This window comes from Mustelus asterias, chromosome 19 (genome assembly GCF_964213995.1).
Source record: "Mustelus asterias chromosome 19, sMusAst1.hap1.1, whole genome shotgun sequence".
In the NCBI taxonomy this organism is placed as follows: domain Eukaryota; kingdom Metazoa; phylum Chordata; class Chondrichthyes; order Carcharhiniformes; family Triakidae; genus Mustelus; species Mustelus asterias.
In genome coordinates, this window is record NC_135819.1 from 56,356,391 (window position 1) to 56,378,012 (window position 21,622).

At 44.1% G+C, this 21,622-nt stretch overlaps 1 protein-coding gene across 2 annotated transcripts in view; it reads left to right on the forward strand.

The window, feature by feature from the left end:
• Positions 1-992: 992 nt before the first annotated feature.
• LOC144507969 (cadherin-related family member 3-like) overlaps positions 993-21,622 on the forward strand; it is a 78,376-nt gene continuing 57,746 nt past the window's right edge. For both annotated transcript variants that reach the window (XM_078235591.1, XM_078235592.1), the window contains exons 1-7: positions 993-1,123; positions 1,210-1,380; positions 8,101-8,280; positions 11,297-11,385; positions 16,342-16,458; positions 20,197-20,300; positions 21,459-21,604. In XM_078235591.1, coding sequence (XP_078091717.1) covers positions 1,069-1,123; positions 1,210-1,380; positions 8,101-8,280; positions 11,297-11,385; positions 16,342-16,458; positions 20,197-20,300; positions 21,459-21,604 — 862 coding nt within the window. In that variant the 5' untranslated portion in view covers positions 993-1,068. The remainder of the gene's footprint in view (positions 1,124-1,209; positions 1,381-8,100; positions 8,281-11,296; positions 11,386-16,341; positions 16,459-20,196; positions 20,301-21,458; positions 21,605-21,622) is intronic.

Here is a 21,622-nt window from a genome sequence, read left to right on the forward strand (position 1 = left end):
AGCCCTTTAGCTCTCACTCTGTCCCCTGCTCACTCCGCTGCCCGCTAACGACGCTGCCCGCTCAAAGGTGCGGCCTACTTTTAAACCCTCCAAAACCTTCCCAGGCTGCTGCTGGGCCTATTTCCTGTTTTGAAAAAAAAAACCTCCGATTTTTTTCACAAATTTAACTGAAAAATAATTAAATAAATTAGTGCACAAACAAGCTCCCTTACCCTCAGCCTGCTCCTGTGGAACAATGAGCTCCTGGATGAGTACATGGGACTTAATAGGATGGAGGGTTATAGGTAGGCCTAAAAGGTAGGGATATGTTCGGCACAACTTGTGGGGCCGAAGGGCCTGTTTTGTGCTGTAGTTTTCTATGTTTCTATGTTTCTAACTCATTTACAAGCCAGGGCTCTGAAACATAGAGAGCTACTCTGAGCCTTCTGGAATAATTGTCAGGGCTATCTTTCAAAGCACTTCTTTTACTGATTGACGTTTCTACCATTGATGTAAAGTAAAGTTTATTTCTTAGTCACAAGTAAGCTTACATTAACACTGTGAAAATCCCCTAGTCACCACACTCCAGCGCCTGTTCGGGTAGACCAAGCGAGAATTTAGCATGGCCAATGCACCTCACCAGCACATCTCTCGGACTGTGAGAGGAAACCGGAGCACCCAGAGGAAACCCACACAGGCACGGGGAGAACGTGCAGACTCTGCACGGACAGTGACTCAAGCCAGGAATCGAAACCAGGTCCCTGGTGCTGTGAGGCAGCAGCGCTAACCACTGTACCACCGTTCTCTGGTTTGTTAACGAGCTGAAAAGTGTTTCACAAGATTCCTTGAGACAGCAGAGTTAACAGACACCAGGGTTAACACTGTGTAAACAGTTATACGATGCCAGCTACCTGCAACTCTGTGTACATTCCCTGTACAAATAGAAAACCACCTTCCTAATCTTTCATTTCCATCTCTGGAAATGACCTTGTCCAGCATAGCAACTAAGTGTTTGTTAGGCCGTCACAGCACAATTACTTTCTGGCCATCAGTATCACATAGTGCTTGTTCCCTCAGGAATATTTTCAAATGTTTTCTTTGCATTGTCACTTGATATTTTTTATAGCCCTGATTATTTATCAGAGTAAGTTGTACTCCATGCCGTTGCAGTTGTGTGACTGGAATTTATTTTGTATTTGTTATTTTAAGTGCCATATGCCCTTCTTTAAGGTATTCAAGAAAAGAAGGCTGAAATAACGTTTGACAAAAACCCAGCGACCGTGTTTGAAAATGAACCAATTGGGACAGTGATAACTACGGCAACAGATGATATTTTCGACTTGAAAGATCCTCATGCCTCCATCATGTTAGACACAGTTGATGGGTTTGATATCAACACAAGTGAGTAATTAATGGCTCATTTATTAAATACTGACCTGCGTCTCCTCGATAGAATTTATCCCACTCTTGAAGCTGATTTAATAATTTGGCCTTTTGTTCTTTCCAGATTGTTAGATCTTTGTTTCGGGTGTGCCGCTTTTCTTCTCCGTCTCTCTTCCACCTTCTTGCGTCGGGAAAAAGATACAAAAGTCTGAGGTCACGTACCAACCGACTCAAGAACAGCTTCTTCCCTGCTGCCATCAGACTTTTGAATGGACTTACCTTGTATTAAGTTGATCTTTCTCTGCACCCTAGCTATGACTGTAACACTACATTCCGCACCTTCTTTCCTTCTCCCCTATGTACTGAATGAATGGTATGCTTTGTCTGTATAGTACGCAAGAAGCAATACTTCTTTTCAAAGTTTATTTATTAGTGTCACAAGTAGGCTTATATTCACACTGCAATGAAGTTACTGTGAAAATCCCCAGGTTGCCACACTCTGGCGCCTGTTCGGGTACACTGAGGGAGAATTTAGTATGGCCAATGCACTTAACCACATCTTTCGGACCAATAAATCAAATCAAATCAAAATATGGAGTAAGGTTTTGCAGGAATCTTCCTGACCTCCTAAGGGGGAGATGTAGAAAGCAAGGTATCGCATGGTAGATTGTTGCATAAGGTTAAATCTCACGGGATCCAGAGCGAGGTAGCTAAATGGATACAAAACTGGCTTGATGACAGAATGTGGAGATGCCGGCGTTGGACTGGGGTAAACACAGTAAGAAGTTTAACAACACCAGGTTAAAGTCCAACAGGTTTATTTGGTAGCAAAAGCCGTTGATGACAGAAGCCAGAGGGTGGTTGTAGAGGGTTGTTTTTCAAACTGGAGACCTGTGATCAGCGGTGTGTGATCGGTGCTGGGCCCACTGTTATTTGTCATTTGTATTAATGATTTGGGTGAGAATATAGGAGGCAAGGTTAGTAAGTTTGCAGATGAGACCAAGATTGGTGGCATAGTGGACAGTGAAGAATGTTATCTCGGATTGCAATGGGATCTTGATCAACTGGGCCAGTTGACTGACAAATGGCAGATGGACTTTAATTTAGATAAATGCGAGGTGGTGCATTTTAGTAGATTGAACCAGGGCAGGACTTACTCAGTTAATGGTAGGACGCTGGGGAGAGGTACAGAACAAAGAGATCTAGGGGTACATGTTCATAACTCCTTGAAAGTGGAGTCACAGGTAGACAGAGTGGTGAAAAAGGCATTCAGCATGCTTGGTATAATTGGTCAGAACTTTGAATACACGAGTTGGGACGTCTCGTTGAAGTTGTACAAGACATCGGTAAGGCCACACTTGGAATACTGTGTACAGTTCTGGTCACCCTATTATAAAAAGGATATTATTAAACTAGAAAGAGTGCAGAAGAGATTTACTAGGTTGCTACCATGACTTGATGGTTTGAGTTATAAGGAGAGGCTGGATAGACTGGGATTTGTTTCTCTGGAACGTAGAAGGCTGAAGGGTGATCTTGTAGAGGTCTATAAAATAATGAGGGCATTGATCAACTAGATAGTTAATATCTTTTCTCAAAAGTAGGGGAGTCTAAAACTAGAGGGCATAGGTTTAAGGTGAGAGGGGAGAGATACAAAAGTGTCAAGAGGGGCAATTGTTTCACACAGAGGGTGGTGAATGTCTGGAACAAGCTGCCAGAGGTAGTAGTAGAGGGGGGTACAATTTTGTCTTTTAAAAAGCATTTAGACAGTTACATAGGTAAGATGGGTATAGAGGGATATGGGCCAAATGCGGGCAATTGGGGCTAGCTTCGGGGTTTAAAAAAAAGGGCGGCATGGACAAGTTGGGCCGAAGGACCTGTTTCCATGATGTAAACTTCTATGACTCTAAATGGATAACATTGCTTTTTTCTTGGAGGGGAGAGTTCTGCTTGTTCTTATCCTGGGATAACAGTGGAGAAGTGGCAGAGTCCTCACCAGCCTTTCTCCTGCTTGAAAGTCTTCAAACGGGTGAATTTCCGGTGCTGAGAAAAACATATGTCTGTGACAATCTTGCCTGTAGTCTTGATTGCAGAAATGGGGGAGGCGTTGCTGATGTCTCGTACTCGATGTTAAAAGAAGCTGGCTGCATAACTGCTTTGGGGCTGCAGTGATCCTCACAGCCACAGATAATGCTGTAAAAAACCCCTCTGGAGGTGGGCCAGTAAGACTTACATAGTTGAGCAAGTGGCTGAGTCTCCATGAGAACTGGAACTATCAAATACGCTGCTCCTCTGCACAGACCTCCTTCACTCCCCTTTCAATTCTCTCACTCTCAATGCTGTCCTTACAGCCTGCCCACCGCATGTTTGAGGCATAAAGACAAATGACTGTGTTCCAGTAATATCAAAAAGACAGAGCGCAGGGGCTCTCAAAAATCCCTCTCTGAGTGTGGCTCAATGAAATAGCAGAATGTCATCAAAACATTTGCCAGTTACCTGTCTAGTTCAAAAAGTGGCTTGCCTCAATGGCAGTGAATATCCTGTTTAATAACACTTCTGCAACACCTTCTGGCTGTTAATGGCCTCCACTGAGATTAATCACACAGCGATTCAAACAATTTCTGTGCAAATAATTTGTAAAGCTGGTCTTTCTTCACTGCCAGACCCTTATTCTAACACAAGAATGATTGCTTCACTCCTTACAGACATCAGCTAGAGACACCGGAAAAGAATTAGCACTACGTTAACAGTAACCCAAGAGTAAGCTGAAATTGTGTAAGGGGAACTATCACAATGCTAAATCTGCCATCATTGCACTTATTCCCAACACCCTCTCCCTCCCACTCACCCCCAAGTGCAACAATGTTGTCTCTTTGGCCTTCACATGGTTGATCACTTCGCTGTGGAGGCTCCTGACACAGGAGTGGGGTGGGCAACGCTGGGGTGGATCCAATCCCAAATTATGGTGAGGTGCCTGATCCCAGATTGTGGTTGTGGGCCAGATCTCTACCTCCTGAATTGTCCAATCCAAGGGGTTCCAATCCCTGAACCCATTGTGGTTCCTGATCCCTAACTGGTAGTCTTTTCGCATTGGAGAGATCTGATTGGCGGCAGTGGGAGCTGGGGGAGCTTGGGGCGTTTTGGCGGTAAGTACTCCTGCTCTTTCTGTCCCATAAGCTGTGCTGCAAAGACATTTCCCCTCTCCCTGATGTGTCCTCACTCTGTCCAGTTGGCTGGGAAACCTGGCTGTTAACAGTTAAAGCTGCAAAGTGAGTTAAATCATCGGCTGCTAGACGCCTGCCCCTAGCCCCCCCCCTCCTTAAAATCCAGATGTGGGTGGGTGGAGGTGAGCTGGGGACATTGTTCTGGTTTTGTTTGCTGGAATTCTGAGCCTCTTGTGTTGCTGATGCAACTGAATCTCCTCCAGGTGAACACCAGCAACATTGAACCTACATTCATAGAACCAGAGAATCCCTGCAGTGCAGAAGGAGGCCATTCGGCCCATCGAGCCTGCACCGACAACCCACCCAGGCCCTATCCCTCATATATTTACCCTAGTTAATCCCCCTGACACTAATGGGCAATTTACCATGGCCAATCCACCTAACTCGCACATCTTTGGACTGTGGGAGGAAACTGGAACATCTGGAGGAAACCCACGTAGACACAGGGAGAACATGCAGACGCCACACAGACAGTGACCCAAGCCAGAAATCGAACCCAGGTCCCTGGCACTGTGGGGCAGCAGTGCTAACCACTGTGCCACCGGGCTGACCATTACTTGACTCTCACCAATAGCTTTGTACCTTTTGATCTGACTGCATACTCCTTCCCGGACACTTATTTAAGATGAATCAGATGGTGCAAATTCTGTACACTGTTTTATCTTGAACTAAGTTTTAATTCGAATTACTAAGACTGCATACTTCCATCTCCGGACCTCCTCCTCCCCAACCCCTCTGCCAAGCTCATTCCGAGTTGAAACTTAGGCCACGATTCTCCCAGAAGCGCTGAATCGGTGGGGAAACTATTTTAGATCCTGACTGTTCTGTCAGCTCAGCTTCTCACCCAAATCTCCGCATTCTGTGCACTGCAGAGGTCCCAGTCGTGAATCTCATTAAAAACCCGTGGGGCGGGTGATGCGCTTCTCAAACACGAGGCCAGATACTCGGTAAATGAAAGGCTTCTATTTACTGTAGTGAAGCAGTCAGTAATTATATACACTATCCCAGACTGAAGGGGTCCCGGCCAGAGCAGGGACCTTTATACCTCTCCCAGGAGGCGGAGCCCGACTGGGATGTACCACAACACTACAGTACAAAGGTGTAACAACCCCACCCTAACCCCAACAGCAACAAGTAGCACAACCCAACAGTAACATATGTACATCCCTGTAGTACTGGCCAGACCCTGGCTCAGTACTATCCAGTGGGAACCAACGATGGTTCACCACAGCGGGGCCTATTCGCGCCGGACTCTGACGGTGCTGGAACTCTGCGCATGCGCAGTGGTCCTAATCTGTCAGACTCCCTGTTTGCTGGCCAGCTCGATCGCTGGCCAGCCTGGGACCCCTGCAGTGCTGCCCAAACAGCCTCCCCATGGCCCGATCGCAACACCCACAGCAATTCCCGGGCCAGCCCTGACCCCCACCACCCCGGAGCGCCCTGACGCATAGCTCATCCCCTCCCCCCCCCCCCCAGCGATGGTGATCCCCCCACCTCCCTCACCCCTGCAGACCCCCCCCCCCCGCTGACCACCCCGGGGTCGGACCCCCACCCCCCGGAGGCAGGCCCTCCCCCTGACAGACAACCCCCCCCAGCCCCCCCCCCCCCCCCCCAATAGCTGCCCTCCCTCCATCCCAGACCGACCCTGTCTGCAGAGTGGCAGCGGGACCCCGCACCCCCACCAATTATCCCTCAGCCCTGCCCACAATAAGCCCCACCCCCTTGGCACTGCCTGATGCCTGGTATGGGCACTTTGCCCCTTGGGCAGTGCCAGGGGGCTCAGGCTGGCACTGCCAGGGTGCCCATGCCCAGGGGGCACCACCCCACCACCGCCCGACCCTCTTGGAGGCCCCAATTGCCCCCCCCCTTCATTCCGGCGGGGTCTCCCGCTAATTCCCCAAATGTGGGGAGCTCGTCGAACCCCGCCGGAATGGAGTACTCCTGGCGGGGTGGGAGATTCGATCGGGACCTGAAAGTTCCCAATAATGAACTGCTAAACATATTTAAAATACATTTTTAAAAGATTTAAATGACTTACCTGCCTTCCCACCGGTTTCCAGCGTGGTCTGACCGGCGACTGTTCCACGGCTCTGGGAGATGCACAAGCATTCCCGGCGCATGCGCAAATCCCGGTACAAGGCCAACGATGCACATCTCCCACCTGAACCCACCAGAAAAGCTGCGGGTTGGGATGGGATAATCGCAGCCTTAGTTTCTTCAAAATTTATCTTGTCAGCTACTGTACTATATTGCAAACTCTGATCATTTGTTACATTGTTCTCTCTGCTGACTTCTCAGTTGACTGCCAGTGCACAACAACTAAAGTTTCAGATGCCATCTCAAGCTTTTCCCCTAACGTTTGTGTCTGTTTTTCCTATGGGATGCACTTTGAAACATGTTCTGTGTGAAAGGGGATAGACATGCAAGTTGTATTTAGTTTGCTCGCTGAACAACATTGGTTCCCAGTCTGGCAAAACCTCCATTTTAAAATTCACTTCCTCATTTTCAAATCCCTCTATCCTTACAGTCCTCTGAGATCTCTGCAGCCCTCTGGCCTCTTGCACCTCTCTGAGTTTCATTGTTCCATCATTGGCAGCCATGCCTTCAGTTTCTCGGACCACAGCTTCTCTGAAACTCCTTTACTACTTTGACCAAGCTTTCGGTCCTAACAGCTCCTTGGATGGTCTGTGGCAAATTTTGATTGATAATGAAACTCTGAAGTAACTTGGAATGTTTTACTATTTAAAGTGAGCTATGTGAATGCCAGCTGTTGATGTTTCGTGGTTATTGCACCTGTAGACAGCATAAAGAAAACTTTTTAAAGTTAAGATCATTGATCACGGGGTGGCATGGTGGTACAATGGTCAGCACTGCTGCCTCACACCGCCAGGAACCTGGGTTCGATTCCCAGCTTGGGTCATTTGTCTATGCTGAGTCTGCACGTTCTCACCGCATCTGTGTGCGTTTCCTCCGGGTTCTCCGTTCCTCCCACAGTCCAAAAGATGTGATGATTAGGTGTATTGGCCATGCTAAATTCTCCCTCAGTGTACCTGAACAGGTGCAGGAGTGTGGTGACTAGGGGATTTTCACAGTAGCTTCATTGCAGTGTTAATGTAAGCCTATTTGTGACACAAATAAATACGTTTTTAAAGTTTATTCATTAGAGTCACAAGAAGGTTTACATTAACACTGCAATGAAGTTACTGTGAAAAGCCCGGAACTGAACACTGATCCCTGGTGCTGTGAGGCAGCAGTGCTAACCACTGTGCCACTGTGCTGCCCTCTTATAATCTCTCCCTCTTAAATAAACTAAACTGATGGGGTAATCTTTACACGGCCTATGAAAGAAAAAGGTATCATTGCACAAATGACCTTTTCTAGCTTTGTGCTTTCATTGTCCCTAAATTCACAAGGCGTCTTGGACCTTTTCTGAATAATGTATCACTTGTAGTACCTGTATCACTAACCCTCTACTTGTTATAGATATAAGTGTTGGATATGTCTGTCTTTATTTTAGATACTGGCCACATCACAACAACAAAAATATTTAACTTTGAACTTGAACCCAAGGTAATTTACCAACTGCAAGTCGAACTCACAGCAACCAATCACAGCGACACAAAGTTTCTGCAAGTTTTCATTAAGAATGTCAATGAGCCTCCCAAATGTGAAGAACCAGGCTTTGTTGCCGGAACAGGTGGATTTTCTTTAGTTTTAAAAGCATTGCGAATGTGTAAAAAAATAATCAATTTTTCCAATATTACTGTGGTCTACTGTAAAGCAGGCCTGTGGAGGCTGTGTGCATGTTTGTCTGTGTGTGTGACTGATTTAATTAAACTGAATACAGTCAGACTGCAAGATTTAAGTTATCGAAGGGTTAAGTTAACAACAGGCATTTTGAAGTGGAAATGAGCAAAGCTAAAATGGGATACGTAAATAACTTGGATGGAAATTTGCATGAGGAGATAAAGAAGGTTTCTCTGTGTTTACTTGATGAATTTCTAAAGACAAACGGAAGGAACGTTTAAAACTGGCAATAATCGTAAATGAAGAAAGTAATTTTATTATCCTTATTTTACCCAAAGGAAGTGGCCATGAAGATGGACAAGAAAGATTTTTATATTCTGAGAAGGTAGCTTATGAAGAAAAGTTAAGAACACTGAGTTTAAAGATGAAAGAGAAAGAACATATTGAAGGAAAGGTTGAAAACAGTGTTGGGGAATGGCCATGTGATATCATGAAGGGAGTGCTGTGCTTGGACAGGCTTGTGATGTAAGCAGCCTCGAGCCACCCACAGAGAAGGGTTTATTTGTTCCATTAGGCAAGTTTTTGTTACAAGCCTTGGATTTCAATTGTCAAGTGAAAGGGAGAGAGAAACCCTGTGAAATATCTACCCGTAAAGCAACAATGGGTGTCTTGTGGTAATATTAGTGGAATCTTTATAGATGAAGGACGTATAAGGACTGTTGGCTGAAAAAGGTTGTTCATTTGTAAATCTGGCTAAGTAGAACCATGTTTGGAAATGTTGTAAGGCTAAATGTAACTGTGTTACTGTAATGTTGTGCGTCTAAATTTTATTTTATTTTGTTGATATAAATGTATTGATTTAATATTTAAAGTTTCCAAAAGGTGGAACTGGAATTCTTTACTTCTGACTTCAAAACAAAACTTTTTTGTAATAAAATAAAAATTGCAGATTGTTGTGATAGATTGATCAAGTTTCCCTTTGGGATTTATTCAGTCCAGCAGGGACTACCATTTCAGAACAAATGAAATGGACAATATAATTAATGTATAACCAATTTTGTGTTGTAAAGGAAGAGGTGCAGATTTGTGTAGCCGTTTGAGTGGCACAAGTTTAATTATGTGAAAACCCATTGGCTGTCAGTGACACTGCCCCTGCCAAGGTATATGAAGTATGGGGGAGAGGCGGCATGAGGGAGTTGTCACCCAATTTAAATAATGCCAGTTGGTGGCGTCATCAACAGGAACATCCCTTGGTCACCCATCTGCCAAAGGATTCTGGAGTAGGATGTCAGGAGGCCTGGGTGCTTGTGGGATGGGGGGAGTGGGTAGGGTGCCATGATTCGTTCCCTGTAAAGTAGCTGTCAGTGGGGCCATTCACAATTTTATAAAGATTATATCATTTGCCATACCTTTGCGGGTCTTGTCCACATCCCAGGCCTGGATCCAATGATGGGAGCCATGGCTATGCTGACTCCTACATGCCTAACCAACCAGCTGCAGTTCCATCAGTTTGAGGGTGAGGAAACCCTCAGCCTGAGCATCGCTTCCATCACGTCCTTTCTGCCATGGGTGGCCCCATTTGGTTGGGCCCAGCTCTGCTCTAAACAGAGTTCCATGGCAACCATTGGGGAAGGCCATGTCCCAGCGTACCCAGTCCCTTGCCAAATCTGCAACCGTACCGCTCTGCTCCCATTAAGCCTTGAGTGGGAGGAATGATGGAGGACTCTCTAAATGTTCATAGGTTTCAATTAGATCACTTCTTGTTCTTTGAAACTCCAGGGAATACAGGCTTGACAAATTCAAGTTCTCCACAAGTGGCAGCCCTCTTATCTGAGGAATCTAGTGAACTTCCAGTGAATATAGTTATGACTAACAGTCCTCCTGGGATGATGTACTCATTAATACCAGAGGTCCCCATTGTGTCAACTGGACCAAACACACTTCTTGTGAAACTGATCTATTTTTCCCAGAAAAAGATCTATTTTGAATTGATAGCTTCTGCTGACAGGTTGCTTGGTTTGTTAACCCTTTACATGCTGCCACCAGCAATATGGTAACAATATTAACTAAACAAAAATGCACTAATCACAGAAATCCCCTACATAAAGGGGCTAAATTTTGTTTAAACAGTTCCACTAAGCTTTGGGGTGAGCCTGGCATAATGCCAACCAATTTTCCCTTTTCAGGGATTATTAGTTACTCAGGTGGAGCACCTTACCTGAAACCAGAGCTTGCTCTTGTTTGGAGGAAGTCCAACAGTGCTGGTGTGTACCTGAAGAGGCAAGGAGCATTTATGGGGGACAGAACTGTTCCAAAGGCACAGAAGGGATGTGCGATTTTCTGCCCTTGAACATGGAAGTCCAAATGAAATATAGACCTGAGGCGAAATGGGAAGGAGAAGTGGCCACGACTGAGTCCTCTCCCTCCAAAGAGGGCATCAGCTGGTCCTCAGATCTCTTCCACTCTGAACCTATTAGTTTGTGGGATCAATGCAGACAGTGGGGGAGAGGAGGGAAATAGGCTGGCTTATCGTGTCCCCTTGACCTGTGCTAATTAACATGAGATAATAGGGAGTGAAGAGAAGGAGAAGCCAGAGACTACACAAGAGGAAATGTGGAGAGGAATATAGAACAAAAAAGTTCCAGCAGTTGCCCGCAATATCTCTCATTCTCTAATGTGTCAGCATCCCCTCAAGATTGGATTGGAATCACAAAGTAAAATTCAACGCAACAATTTAAGATGCAGCTGTTGCTATGTTCATTACCAGCGTCACAAAATGCCACTTTAATCTTATTAATATTTTGAATAAAAGCTGAATAAATCCTACTACGTATTTACCCAACTTCATTGCTAACTTAAAAGTGGATGAGGCAGTTCAAAGTTGATCATTTTGATACTTGTTTGAAGCAAAGGCTTTACATCTATTGTTGCTGCATGTCTAAAAAACATTAAAATTATTTTATTAGCCTCTGTGGATGTGGCTGAGAATGTTGACAAAGGCACCTTTGTCTATCGCATCAAGGCTGAAGATGAGGATGTTGCGGACATTCTGAAGGTAGGCACTTTTTCTGTATAGAATCATAGAATCCCTACAGTACAGTTTCATATTCATATGCATTATCAGAATGACTGGTTTTTAATTGGACAACACAGTACATATATTAGAAAAGAAATTGCCATTTTTCTACCCAAGGCTTTGAGCACCAGCAACTATTATCTCTTCAATAACTTTGCATAAACCTTACAAATAACACAATTTCACAAATATATAGGCATAAATTAAATGATATTTTTCACGTTACAATGAGACAAATTTTCAGTATAATGACAAAAAACAAATTTGAATTTAATTATAAGATGGAGGTGATCCTTTAATAATCACAAAAGGCATTAATCTCTGATGCATAAACCCGAAGTGTGGTTTCATTGTCAATCGTTCTGTCTCCCTTGGAGCAAAAGTTAAAATAAAATTTAGCTATATATTTATTTAACAAGTAACTGAGGTTAATATAAGTTAGGTTTTCAGTAATACTCAAATTAACTAACAGGATCTACTTTAGCCTGGGAGGAAAGTCTTCTTTGATCGAGTCACCAAGTCAACCTTTCATTCTGAAGTAGTATGTGGACAAGTGTTGTTGTTGGCTGGAGACCTGTAAACATTGGGGGACAACTGTATCCAAAACATAAAACCACATGCGAGTATAATTGACTTGGTTTTGTCATATGCTGTATTCGTGCTCATTCTAAGCCAAATTAAACATCAATTTCTTAAGCTGACACTGTTATGAATGTAGAGATCAAAAAGAAATTTGAGGACTAACAGTCTCCCCCTGACAGGAAATTCCCACCTAATACCCATGGGCTGTGTAGACACTTGTGGCATCCAAATGTTGCCGTGATCAGTACAAATCTGGATAAAGATATTGTTTGAGTTTTAAGGAGAGGCATTGAGTTTAACAATTGGCAAATCATGTTGCGGCTTTATAGAACCTTAGTTAGGCCGCACTTGGACTAGTGTTCAATTCTGGTTGCCACACGACCAGAAGGATGTGGAGGCTTTGGACAGGGTACAGAAAAGATTTACCAGGACGTTGCCTGGTATGGATGACATTAGTTATGAGGAGAGATTGGAGAAACTTAGTTTGTTCTCACTGGAGCGACGGAGGTTGAGGGGACACCTGATAGAAGACTACAAGATTATGAGGGGCATGGACAGAGTGGATAGTCAGAAGCTTATTCCCAGGGTGGAAGAGTCAATTACTAGGGGGCATAGACTTAAGGTGCGAGGGTCAAAGTTTAATGGAGATGTATGAGGCAACTTCTTTACATAGAGGGTGGTGAATGCCTGGAACTCGCTGCCGGGGGAGGTAGTGGAAGCAGATACGATAGTGACTTTTGAGGGGCGTCTTGACAAATACATGAATAGGATGGGAATGGAGGGATATGATCCCTGGAAAGGTAGGGGGTTTTAGTTCAGTCAGGCAGCATGGTCGGTGCAGGCTTGGGGGGGGCCGAAGGGCCTGTTCCTGTGCTGTAATTTTCTTTGTTCCTTAAGAGGCTGGATAGACTGGGACTTTTTTCTCTGGAGCGTAGGAGGCTTAGGGCTGATCTTATAGAGGTCTATAAAATAACGAGGGGCATTGATCAGCTAGATAGTCAATATTTTTTCCCAAAGGTAGGGGAGTCCAAAACTAGAGGGCATAGGTTTAAGGTGAGAGGGGAGAGATAGAAGAGTCCAGAGGAGCAATTTTTTCACACAGGGTGGTGAGTGTCTGGACCAGGCTGCCAGAGGTAGTAGTACAGGCAGGTACAATTTTGTCTTTTAAAAAGCATTTCGACATTTACATGGATACGATGGCTATAGAGGGATATGGGCCAAACGTGGGCAAATAGGACTAGCTTAGTGGTTTTAAAAAAAGGGGCGGCATGGACAAGTTGGGCCGAAGGGCCTCTTTCCATGCTGTAAACCTCTATGACTCTATGTGGAACTTTCCTGGACTGCAGGTCTCAGAGATGGAGACATTACTGCTTTTTGAATGGCCTGTTCTCTTTTCTTGGGTTATTCTTATCTCTTATTCTGAATAATTTCTTATTCTGGCCTGCACGGTGGCACAGTAGTTAGCACGGTTGCATCACAGCTCCAGAGACCCGGGTTCGATTTCCAGCTTAGTTCATTGTCTGTGTGGCATCTGCACCTTCTCCCCGTGTCTGCATGGGTTTCCTCTGGGTGTTCCGGTTTCCCCCCACAGTCTGAAAGACGTGCTGGTTAGGTGCATTGGCCATGCTAAATTCTCCCTCAGTGTACCCGAACAGGCGCCGGAGTGTGGTGACGAGGGGATTTTCATAGTAACTTCATTGTAGTGTTTATGTAAGTCTACTCATGACACGAATAAATAAACTTTAAACTGGGTTGATTGTGAAGGGAAGTAGGATTTTAAGAATTCATTCATGGAATGGGGGTTAACTAGGCCAGCACTTATTGCCCATCCCTAATTGCTCATTGAGAAGATGATGGTGAGCTGCCTTCTATTACACTCCTGACCTGTGCCTGGTAGATGGTGGGCTGGCTTTGGGGAGTCAGGAGGGGAATCACTTGACACAGGATTCTTAACTTCGGACTGTACCCACGGTATTTATGCGGCTAGTCAAGTTCAGATCTGGTCAATGGTAACCCCCAGGGCTGTGGGGGAAAAGGGTAATGCCATGAATGTCAAGGGGCGATGGTTAGATTCTGTCTTGTTGGAGGTGGTCATTGCCCGGCATTCATGTGGGTGAATGTGAATATGACTTGCCGCATGTAATCCCAAGCCTGGGTATTGTTCAGTTCTTGCTGCATTTGGACATGGACTGCTTCAGTATTTGAAGAGATGCAAATGGTGCTGAACATTGTGCAATCATCAGCGAATATCCCCAGCTCTGACATTATAATCGAAGGAAGGTCGTTGCTGAAGAAGATTGGGCTCGGACACAACCTTGAGGGACTCCTGAAATTATGTCCTGGAACTGAGATGGTTGACCTCCAATAACTACAACCATCTTCCTTTATACCAGGTATGACTCCAAACAGTGGAGAATGTTCCCCTTGACTTCAGTTTTGCTAGGGTTCCTCGATGCCACACTCGGTCAAATGCTGCCTTGATGTCAAGGACAGTCACTCTCATCACATCTTTGGAGTTTAGCTCTTTTGAACCAAGGCTGTAATGAGGTCAGGAGTGGAGTGACCCTGACGGAACCCAAACTGAACGTCACTGTGAAGGCTATCATTAAATAGGTGCTGCTTGATAACACTGTTGATGGCCTCTTCCACCACTGATGATCAAGAGTAGACTGATGGAGCGGTAATTGACTGGGTTGGATTTGTCCTTTTATTTACCTGGGCAATTTTCCACATTGATGGGTAGATGCCACTGTAGCTGTGCTGGAACAGCATCGCTAGGGGCTTCAGTATTATTGCTGGAATACTGTCAGGCCCCATTGCCTTTATAATATCCATTATCTTCAGCCATTTCTTGATTTCATGTGGAGTGAATCGAAATGGCTGAAGACTGGTATTTGTGGTGCTGGGGAGCTCTGGAGGAGGTTGAGATGGATCACCCACTTGGCACTTCTGGCTGAAGATTTTTACAACTACTTCAGCCTTTTTGCACTGATGTCTTGTGCTCCCCCATTATTGAGGATGGGGATATTTGTGGAGGCGGGGGGGGGCGGGTTTGGATGGGTGGCACGTGGAAATCAGCAAGTGATTTCTTTGCCCATTTGTGACCTGGTCCCATGAGCCTTGTCCAAAATCAATGTTCAGAGCTCCCAGGGCAACTCCTTCCTGAATATATACCACTGCGATAGTGTCTTTGACATAATGTATGATTCTGTGAGTATGTAGATGTCAGGCTGTTGACTGGCCTGTGAGATAGCTCTCCCAATTTTGGCACTGGCCCCCAGATATTAATAAGGAGGACTTTGCAGCATCAACAGGGCTGAGTTTGCCATTGTCATTTCCAGTGCATAGGTCAAAGCCAGGTAGTCCGGCCAGTTTTATTTCTTATTGACTTGCTTTTAGCAGTTTGATACAACTGAGTGGCTTGCTAAACCATTTCAGAGGGCAATTAAGAGTCACTCACATGTAGGCCAGACCAGGTAAGGATGGCAGATTTCCTTCCCAAAATGGCATTCGTGAAACAGATGGGCTTTTACAACAATTGGCAATGGTTTCATGGTCATTGTTAAACTTTTAATTGCAGATCTTGATTGAGTTAAAATTCCACCTTCTTTCATGGTGGGATTCAAACTTGGGTCCCCAGAGAATTACGCTGGGTCTCTGAATTCCTAGTTTAGTAACAATACCACTACACCACAGCCTCTTAGGTAGCAACATTAAAGGGTAGTATCACATTGATTGTCTAATATACAAACTCATAGAATCGTAGAACTGCTAAAGTACAGAAGGAGGCCATTTGGCCCATCGAGTCTGCACTGACCACAATCCCACTCAGGCCCTATCCCCGTAACCCCATGTATTTACCCTGCTAATCACGCTGACAGTAAGGAGCAATTTAGCATGGCCAATCCACCTAATCCACAGATCTCTGGACTGTGGGAGGAAACTGGAGCATCCGGAGGAAACCCATGCAGACACGGGGAGAATGTGCTAACTCCACACAGAGAGTGACCCAAGGCCGAAATTGAACCTGTGTCCCTGGCTCTGTGAGGCAGTAGTGCTAACCACTGTGCCACCGTGCTGTCCAACTGCCCGATATTCAGTTCCACTTCTGTCAGTGGAATTGAACATCAGGTGAGGTGTATCACCGGGTGGCTAATGGGACACTCTCTGATTTATATCACTATTCATGATGAATGCCTATCTTGGGGTGTTTCAGGTTGCTTTGTATGTGGGAGAGAAAGGTTATCATACTGAGACAAATGTTCACATGTTAAATGTCTGTTTGTTTGTTTTCATGTCTGTATTGTGTTTTGTTGCATTTCAAACTAATCATTTGATTCTTTTAAATACTAGTACAAGATTGAAAGCCAGAATTCATTCCCAGCTAATTGCGAAAATATTTTCAGCATCGATCAGACATCTGGTTGTATCTTTGTTAATTCTGCACTGGACTATGATGCAGGATTTCACGTAAAATCTCCATTTATTTGCCTTTACTTAGATTAAAGTGTTAGAACTAGTATATCACATGTGTCAAAGTGTCACAGGCAAAGTATCATGCATTGCAAATACACATAATGCACCTGATTGGAACAAATGTCATATAATTGGTTGGTAAAACCGAACTTGAATATTGCTGAAAAAAGATGTTTTCGCCTTGCACTCATCAGGACAATTGTAAGAATAGGAATGTTGGGGAAACAACAATTTTGTACTGTATGAGAAGAGAGTGCTGACTGGTTGGCAAATAGACTCTGATTGGTAGAAATGTTGCCATGGAGAATGCACTAGTTAATCGCCACTGACAGTTAACTGACCAGCATTGGTGATGAACCATGATATACAGCGCAAAATGATCTGATCAACGTAGCCATGATCCCACAGAATGCCTTTGATGCATCCTATTATAGCACCAGTTTGCATGGTGATTGAAGTTCTTGGGCCCTATTTAAAATTCTGCCAATAAGGCCAATCTTATAGCTATATAGCATGCAAACTCATGAATGGACATAAGGCCATCACTTTTCCCCCTGAAAAATGCCCTATCTCAGGCAACCCTGGAAGGGCAAGGCGTCTCATAAATGTGGGCATCAGGTGAATCTAGCTGTTTCATGCTGATGCTATGCAGTAACAATATGAATGGTATTCACCATTAACAGGGTGTTACCATTAAGCCAAAAGAAATTCTGCTATCACACAGATGAGCAATGCAGGATATGAATTTAAGTGCCAATGTGATGCTAGGTATGTTGGATGTATGTCCCAAAGACTGGTGCATCATATCAAACAGCATATCCTTTCCACTGTTTGCAATGGACAAGGTACAGGTCGTACCCAATGAACCCACACTTGCAAAACTCAAAACACAGTATCCAACATTAGATGTTATTCTATGAATAAATAACACTTATTAAATAATCCCCAGCGTGCTAACTATTATGTCAATTTATATATATATATATATATATATATTATATTTATGGTATCATGGTATCATATAATCATGAATTATATATTATATCAATTTAAGATTGTCAGTCAGGCTCTCAGGGTGGCGCATTTGTGTTTACTGGAAGATACATGCATTAATGCACAGGGTCCTGATCTTTGCAGACAGAAAGAACATGTACACACATTGTGTCTGTTTCAGCTAAACAAGATAGCTGACAGCCATTTGCTGGTTCATTCCTCATGAAAATGCCTTAATCAATCAGTGTCAAGTTAAATGTTTTAATGATGCTTAGCAGTTAACTGTCAGTCACCATTAACAAGTGCATTCTCCATGGCAACCTCTAACAATCAGAGTCAAGTTGCCAACCAATCAGCATTCTCTTCCCATATAGTTTAAAGTTGTTGGTTCCTCTAACATTGGTATTCTTGCAATTTTCCTGATGAGTGCAAGACATAAAGCTTTGACAAAATGTCTTTTCTCAGCAATACTAAAATATAATTTCTTTAAGCAGTAACAAATCATAATTGAACTTCAGAAATTGTGAAAAAGAGCAAGAAAGCCAGTCATTTCATGTAGATTTCTGTGGATCCGAGAACCTGCCCTTTCTCCACAGGATGAAACTCAGGATTTATTGTAGCTGCTACTTTCAAAGCTTTCTTGGCTGGGCCTTAGTAATTAGCTTCCAACTGAAATGTGTGGTGTTGTTACTTGGAATGTGGAGTTGAGCAGGTTGCAGTTTAATGCCCTTAAAGGCCACGTTGAAGAGAGCAGCACCTCGGAGTCAGACAATTGTCCAGAGAGCAATAAATCTCTCCATGTCTTTCGATGAAGTTTAGCAAGAAGTAGGCTGTCCAGCTGTTGATGCATAATGGCTGAAATTCTCCGAACTCACTTGTGGGATTCTCCAGACCCACGGCAGTGAATGGAAATTTGGCGGAACACCCAATTCTCCATTCTCGCTGGCAGCGGTGGCGGAGTGTGAACGGCTGGAGAATTCAGGACAATATTTTTGGCTGCACACACAATTAAAAGACACCATGGGCAGAATTTTCCTGTCCTACCCACCACGGGAATTGTAGAGGGTGGCGGGAGTGGACCATGCAAATATCCATTGACCTTGGGCAGGATCTTCCGGTTTTGGGACGAGTGCAGTCGGAAAATTCCGCCCCATGTCATCCAACTCATGGTCGCAGGAGAAATGTTAATAGTTATTGACAATGACCTTCCTGAACTTCCACTGACAATTTATAATAAAACAGGATCTCAATTTGCATCAGTAATCAACATCTCTTACCATTAGTGGACACTTTATGCACCAAATCATGAAGTCTGATAGTGCACATCAATGAGGGAAATATTTAATACATACTGTACAGTTATAAAGGGATCAAAATTAATGGAATACTAACATATATATACAATCTTAGGTTATTTTGTTTACAAATCACTTCATAGCCCTATAGCCTCTAGGGTATCTGTTTCTGGCCTTGTGCATTCCCAAATATAATTGCTCCATCATTGGTGGCCTTGCCCCAAGTTCAGAAATGTCCTCACTATCACTCTTTGCCTTGCTTTCATCTCCCAAGTCACCTCCGAAAATCTATCTCTCTGACTAAACTGTTGGCCAGCTAACAAAACAGGCCCAATTTGCTGACCTCTTCAGATGGCCCAGGGGAATCCCAATTCCCAGGGAATGGGGTGTCAGTCAAAAATCAGGATTCCTGACAGTCATTACTCGGACCTAGACTCATTGGAGATATCTGGATAAAGGTGTTTTGGACTCTCACTTGCTTGGGGTGTCCCGATCTCGCACTTGGATACTAACCGCTCCTGGCCCTCCCCTGCGACTTCTAGGGCGCTTTCTCCAAAGGGGGTAAGGACCCTCAGCGTGGTTATGCCCCAGCCCATCTTCCCTCTCTCCCTCCTGTTATGTGTGGTCTTATCTTTTGGGGAGAGAAAAAGGAGATTTTGAGAGGGTTATCACTTAGGGCAATGTGGACCTTACTGATTGCTTCAGTGCAAGACAAGGATGCAAACGGGCCTCACACAGGTATTAGACAGGCCTATACTTGCATATCAAAAGGTTGAATGCTCTTTTCAGGGATAGTAGGGGGAATTTTCCTATCCTGCCCACCACAGGAATTGTAGCGAGGGGGGGGGGGCAGATCATGCAAAGGTTCATTGACCTCGAGAGGGATTTTCCAGTTTTGGGGCGAATGTCGCTGGAAAATCCCGCCTTGTGTCTTTTCTCTCCAATTCCAAAATAACATCCTGCACACTTTTGCTTGTAATAAACATACAAATCCCGCCGGCCACATTAGGCTTAGATACATTCTTAGTGCCCCAAAAGAAGGACCTGACAGCATTGAATCTCTAAGTCTCTCTGTCTTTAGTTGTTCCAAAGACATGTTACTCCGTGATGGTGGAAATTCAGCCAACTGGCATTTACCATTTGACAAAGTCTCACAGAATGGGCCGAGTACATTACTTAAGTTGAAGTATATGAAAAAGAGACACAGTTATCCATCCTCCCACTCTGCAACCATAAGATGCTGATTAATAATATTATAAGTTCCTCTTTATGCAATGTAATTCCCAGAAATAGAATCGCAGTGGACTATTGGCTTTGCCCATGGTGTAAAGGCAACCATGGCTATTTTGTTTGATATAAAACGATTAGTCTAAGTTTTAAACATTGATTTCTTTCAACTGCTTCATTTCCAAAAGGAAGCCACAGTTGACATGTCTATTTCTAGAAATGCAGGCTCACTATTCAAGTTGAAGACCAACATAACCTGTTCTGCCGAGGAGCTCTTACTATCAATGTTCGAGATCTGAATGATGAACCTCCCGTGTTTAAGTAAGATGAGATGATAAACTCACTACATCTCTGCTTTTCTGCGTATTGGTGATTAATGGAAATTGAAATAAATATTAAATTCCCATTTTTTCAGCGACAGAACTTGAGTAGCTGATCCCAAGTTTGCATATTCCCTGTTCAGCTAAGAATGGTTTACAGGAATGTTAACCACAATATTATTTCTTTTTTCAGCAGTGAGGAGATCATTTGCAGTCATTTAATGCATACTTTCAATATATGGGGGGGGTTCTCCCAAAAAATTTCCAAGTGTCGAATTCGTGGGAAAACTGGAGTAATTTGCGTTGGTTTTTTCACTGGGAGTTCAGAGAAGAATCTCCCACCGCCCAATCCCATGGGTGTCCCAATTGCCTCCCCTTCACTCTTGTGGGATCATCCCACTAGTTCCCCAAAAGTGGAGAGCTATAGTAATCCCTGCTAGAATGAAACGCCCTGGTGGGGTGGGAGATGCTAGTGGGCCCGAAGAATTCAGATCAGGCTTACTAAAAGCATTTAAATAGTATGTAAAATTTAAATGCTCCACCGCCCAGCTGATTTCCAGCGCCGTGCAGATGCCACCACAAATCTAGGCCTGGGAGACGCAAGCGCGGTGCGAACGCTCGCGGGAATCCCACGAATCAGCCGACGCTGATTCTCCCGGAGAATCGCCCCATGGTGTTTTATTATCACTTTCAACTAGACCATGACCGACATGTGTCTTAAATCCATTTATCTGCCTTGGTCCCATATTATTTAATAACCTTGGCTAACAACTTATCTTAGTTTTAACATATCCACCACCCTTTTTTTGAACTAGTGCCTTCCTGGCTCACCCAATGACGGCACTTTACATACAGAATTTAAACTATTGGTACCAAATGATAAACATGCAAATGATTGCTTATTGGAAAGAATTGATTTTTCTCCCCTGTACCAGTGAGATAGAACAATCTCAACCCTGTGCCATCTCAGGGACGATAGTACCCACGGTGTAAATGCACAAATAAAAAACTCAAGAATAGGATATATTCACGCAAGACTAAGAGCATTTGCACTGGGGCACTAGAGTTGGAGATTTTGTCTGTGGCTTCTCAATAAATTATCATGTCACTGGTTCAATAAACAGCACCAATCAAGTAACAATTTCACTTCTTTCTGTAGAAAAGGTCTTAAAGATACAGTCCACGTTCTTGAAACTGAGCCTGTTGAGACAATCATCGCGAAAGTGGAAGCCCTTGACAGAGATAAAAATGATACTGTTACTTATAGGTTTGCTCGAACAGTGGATATGTTTAACGTGGATGAAAGTAAGCTACGTTATGTAT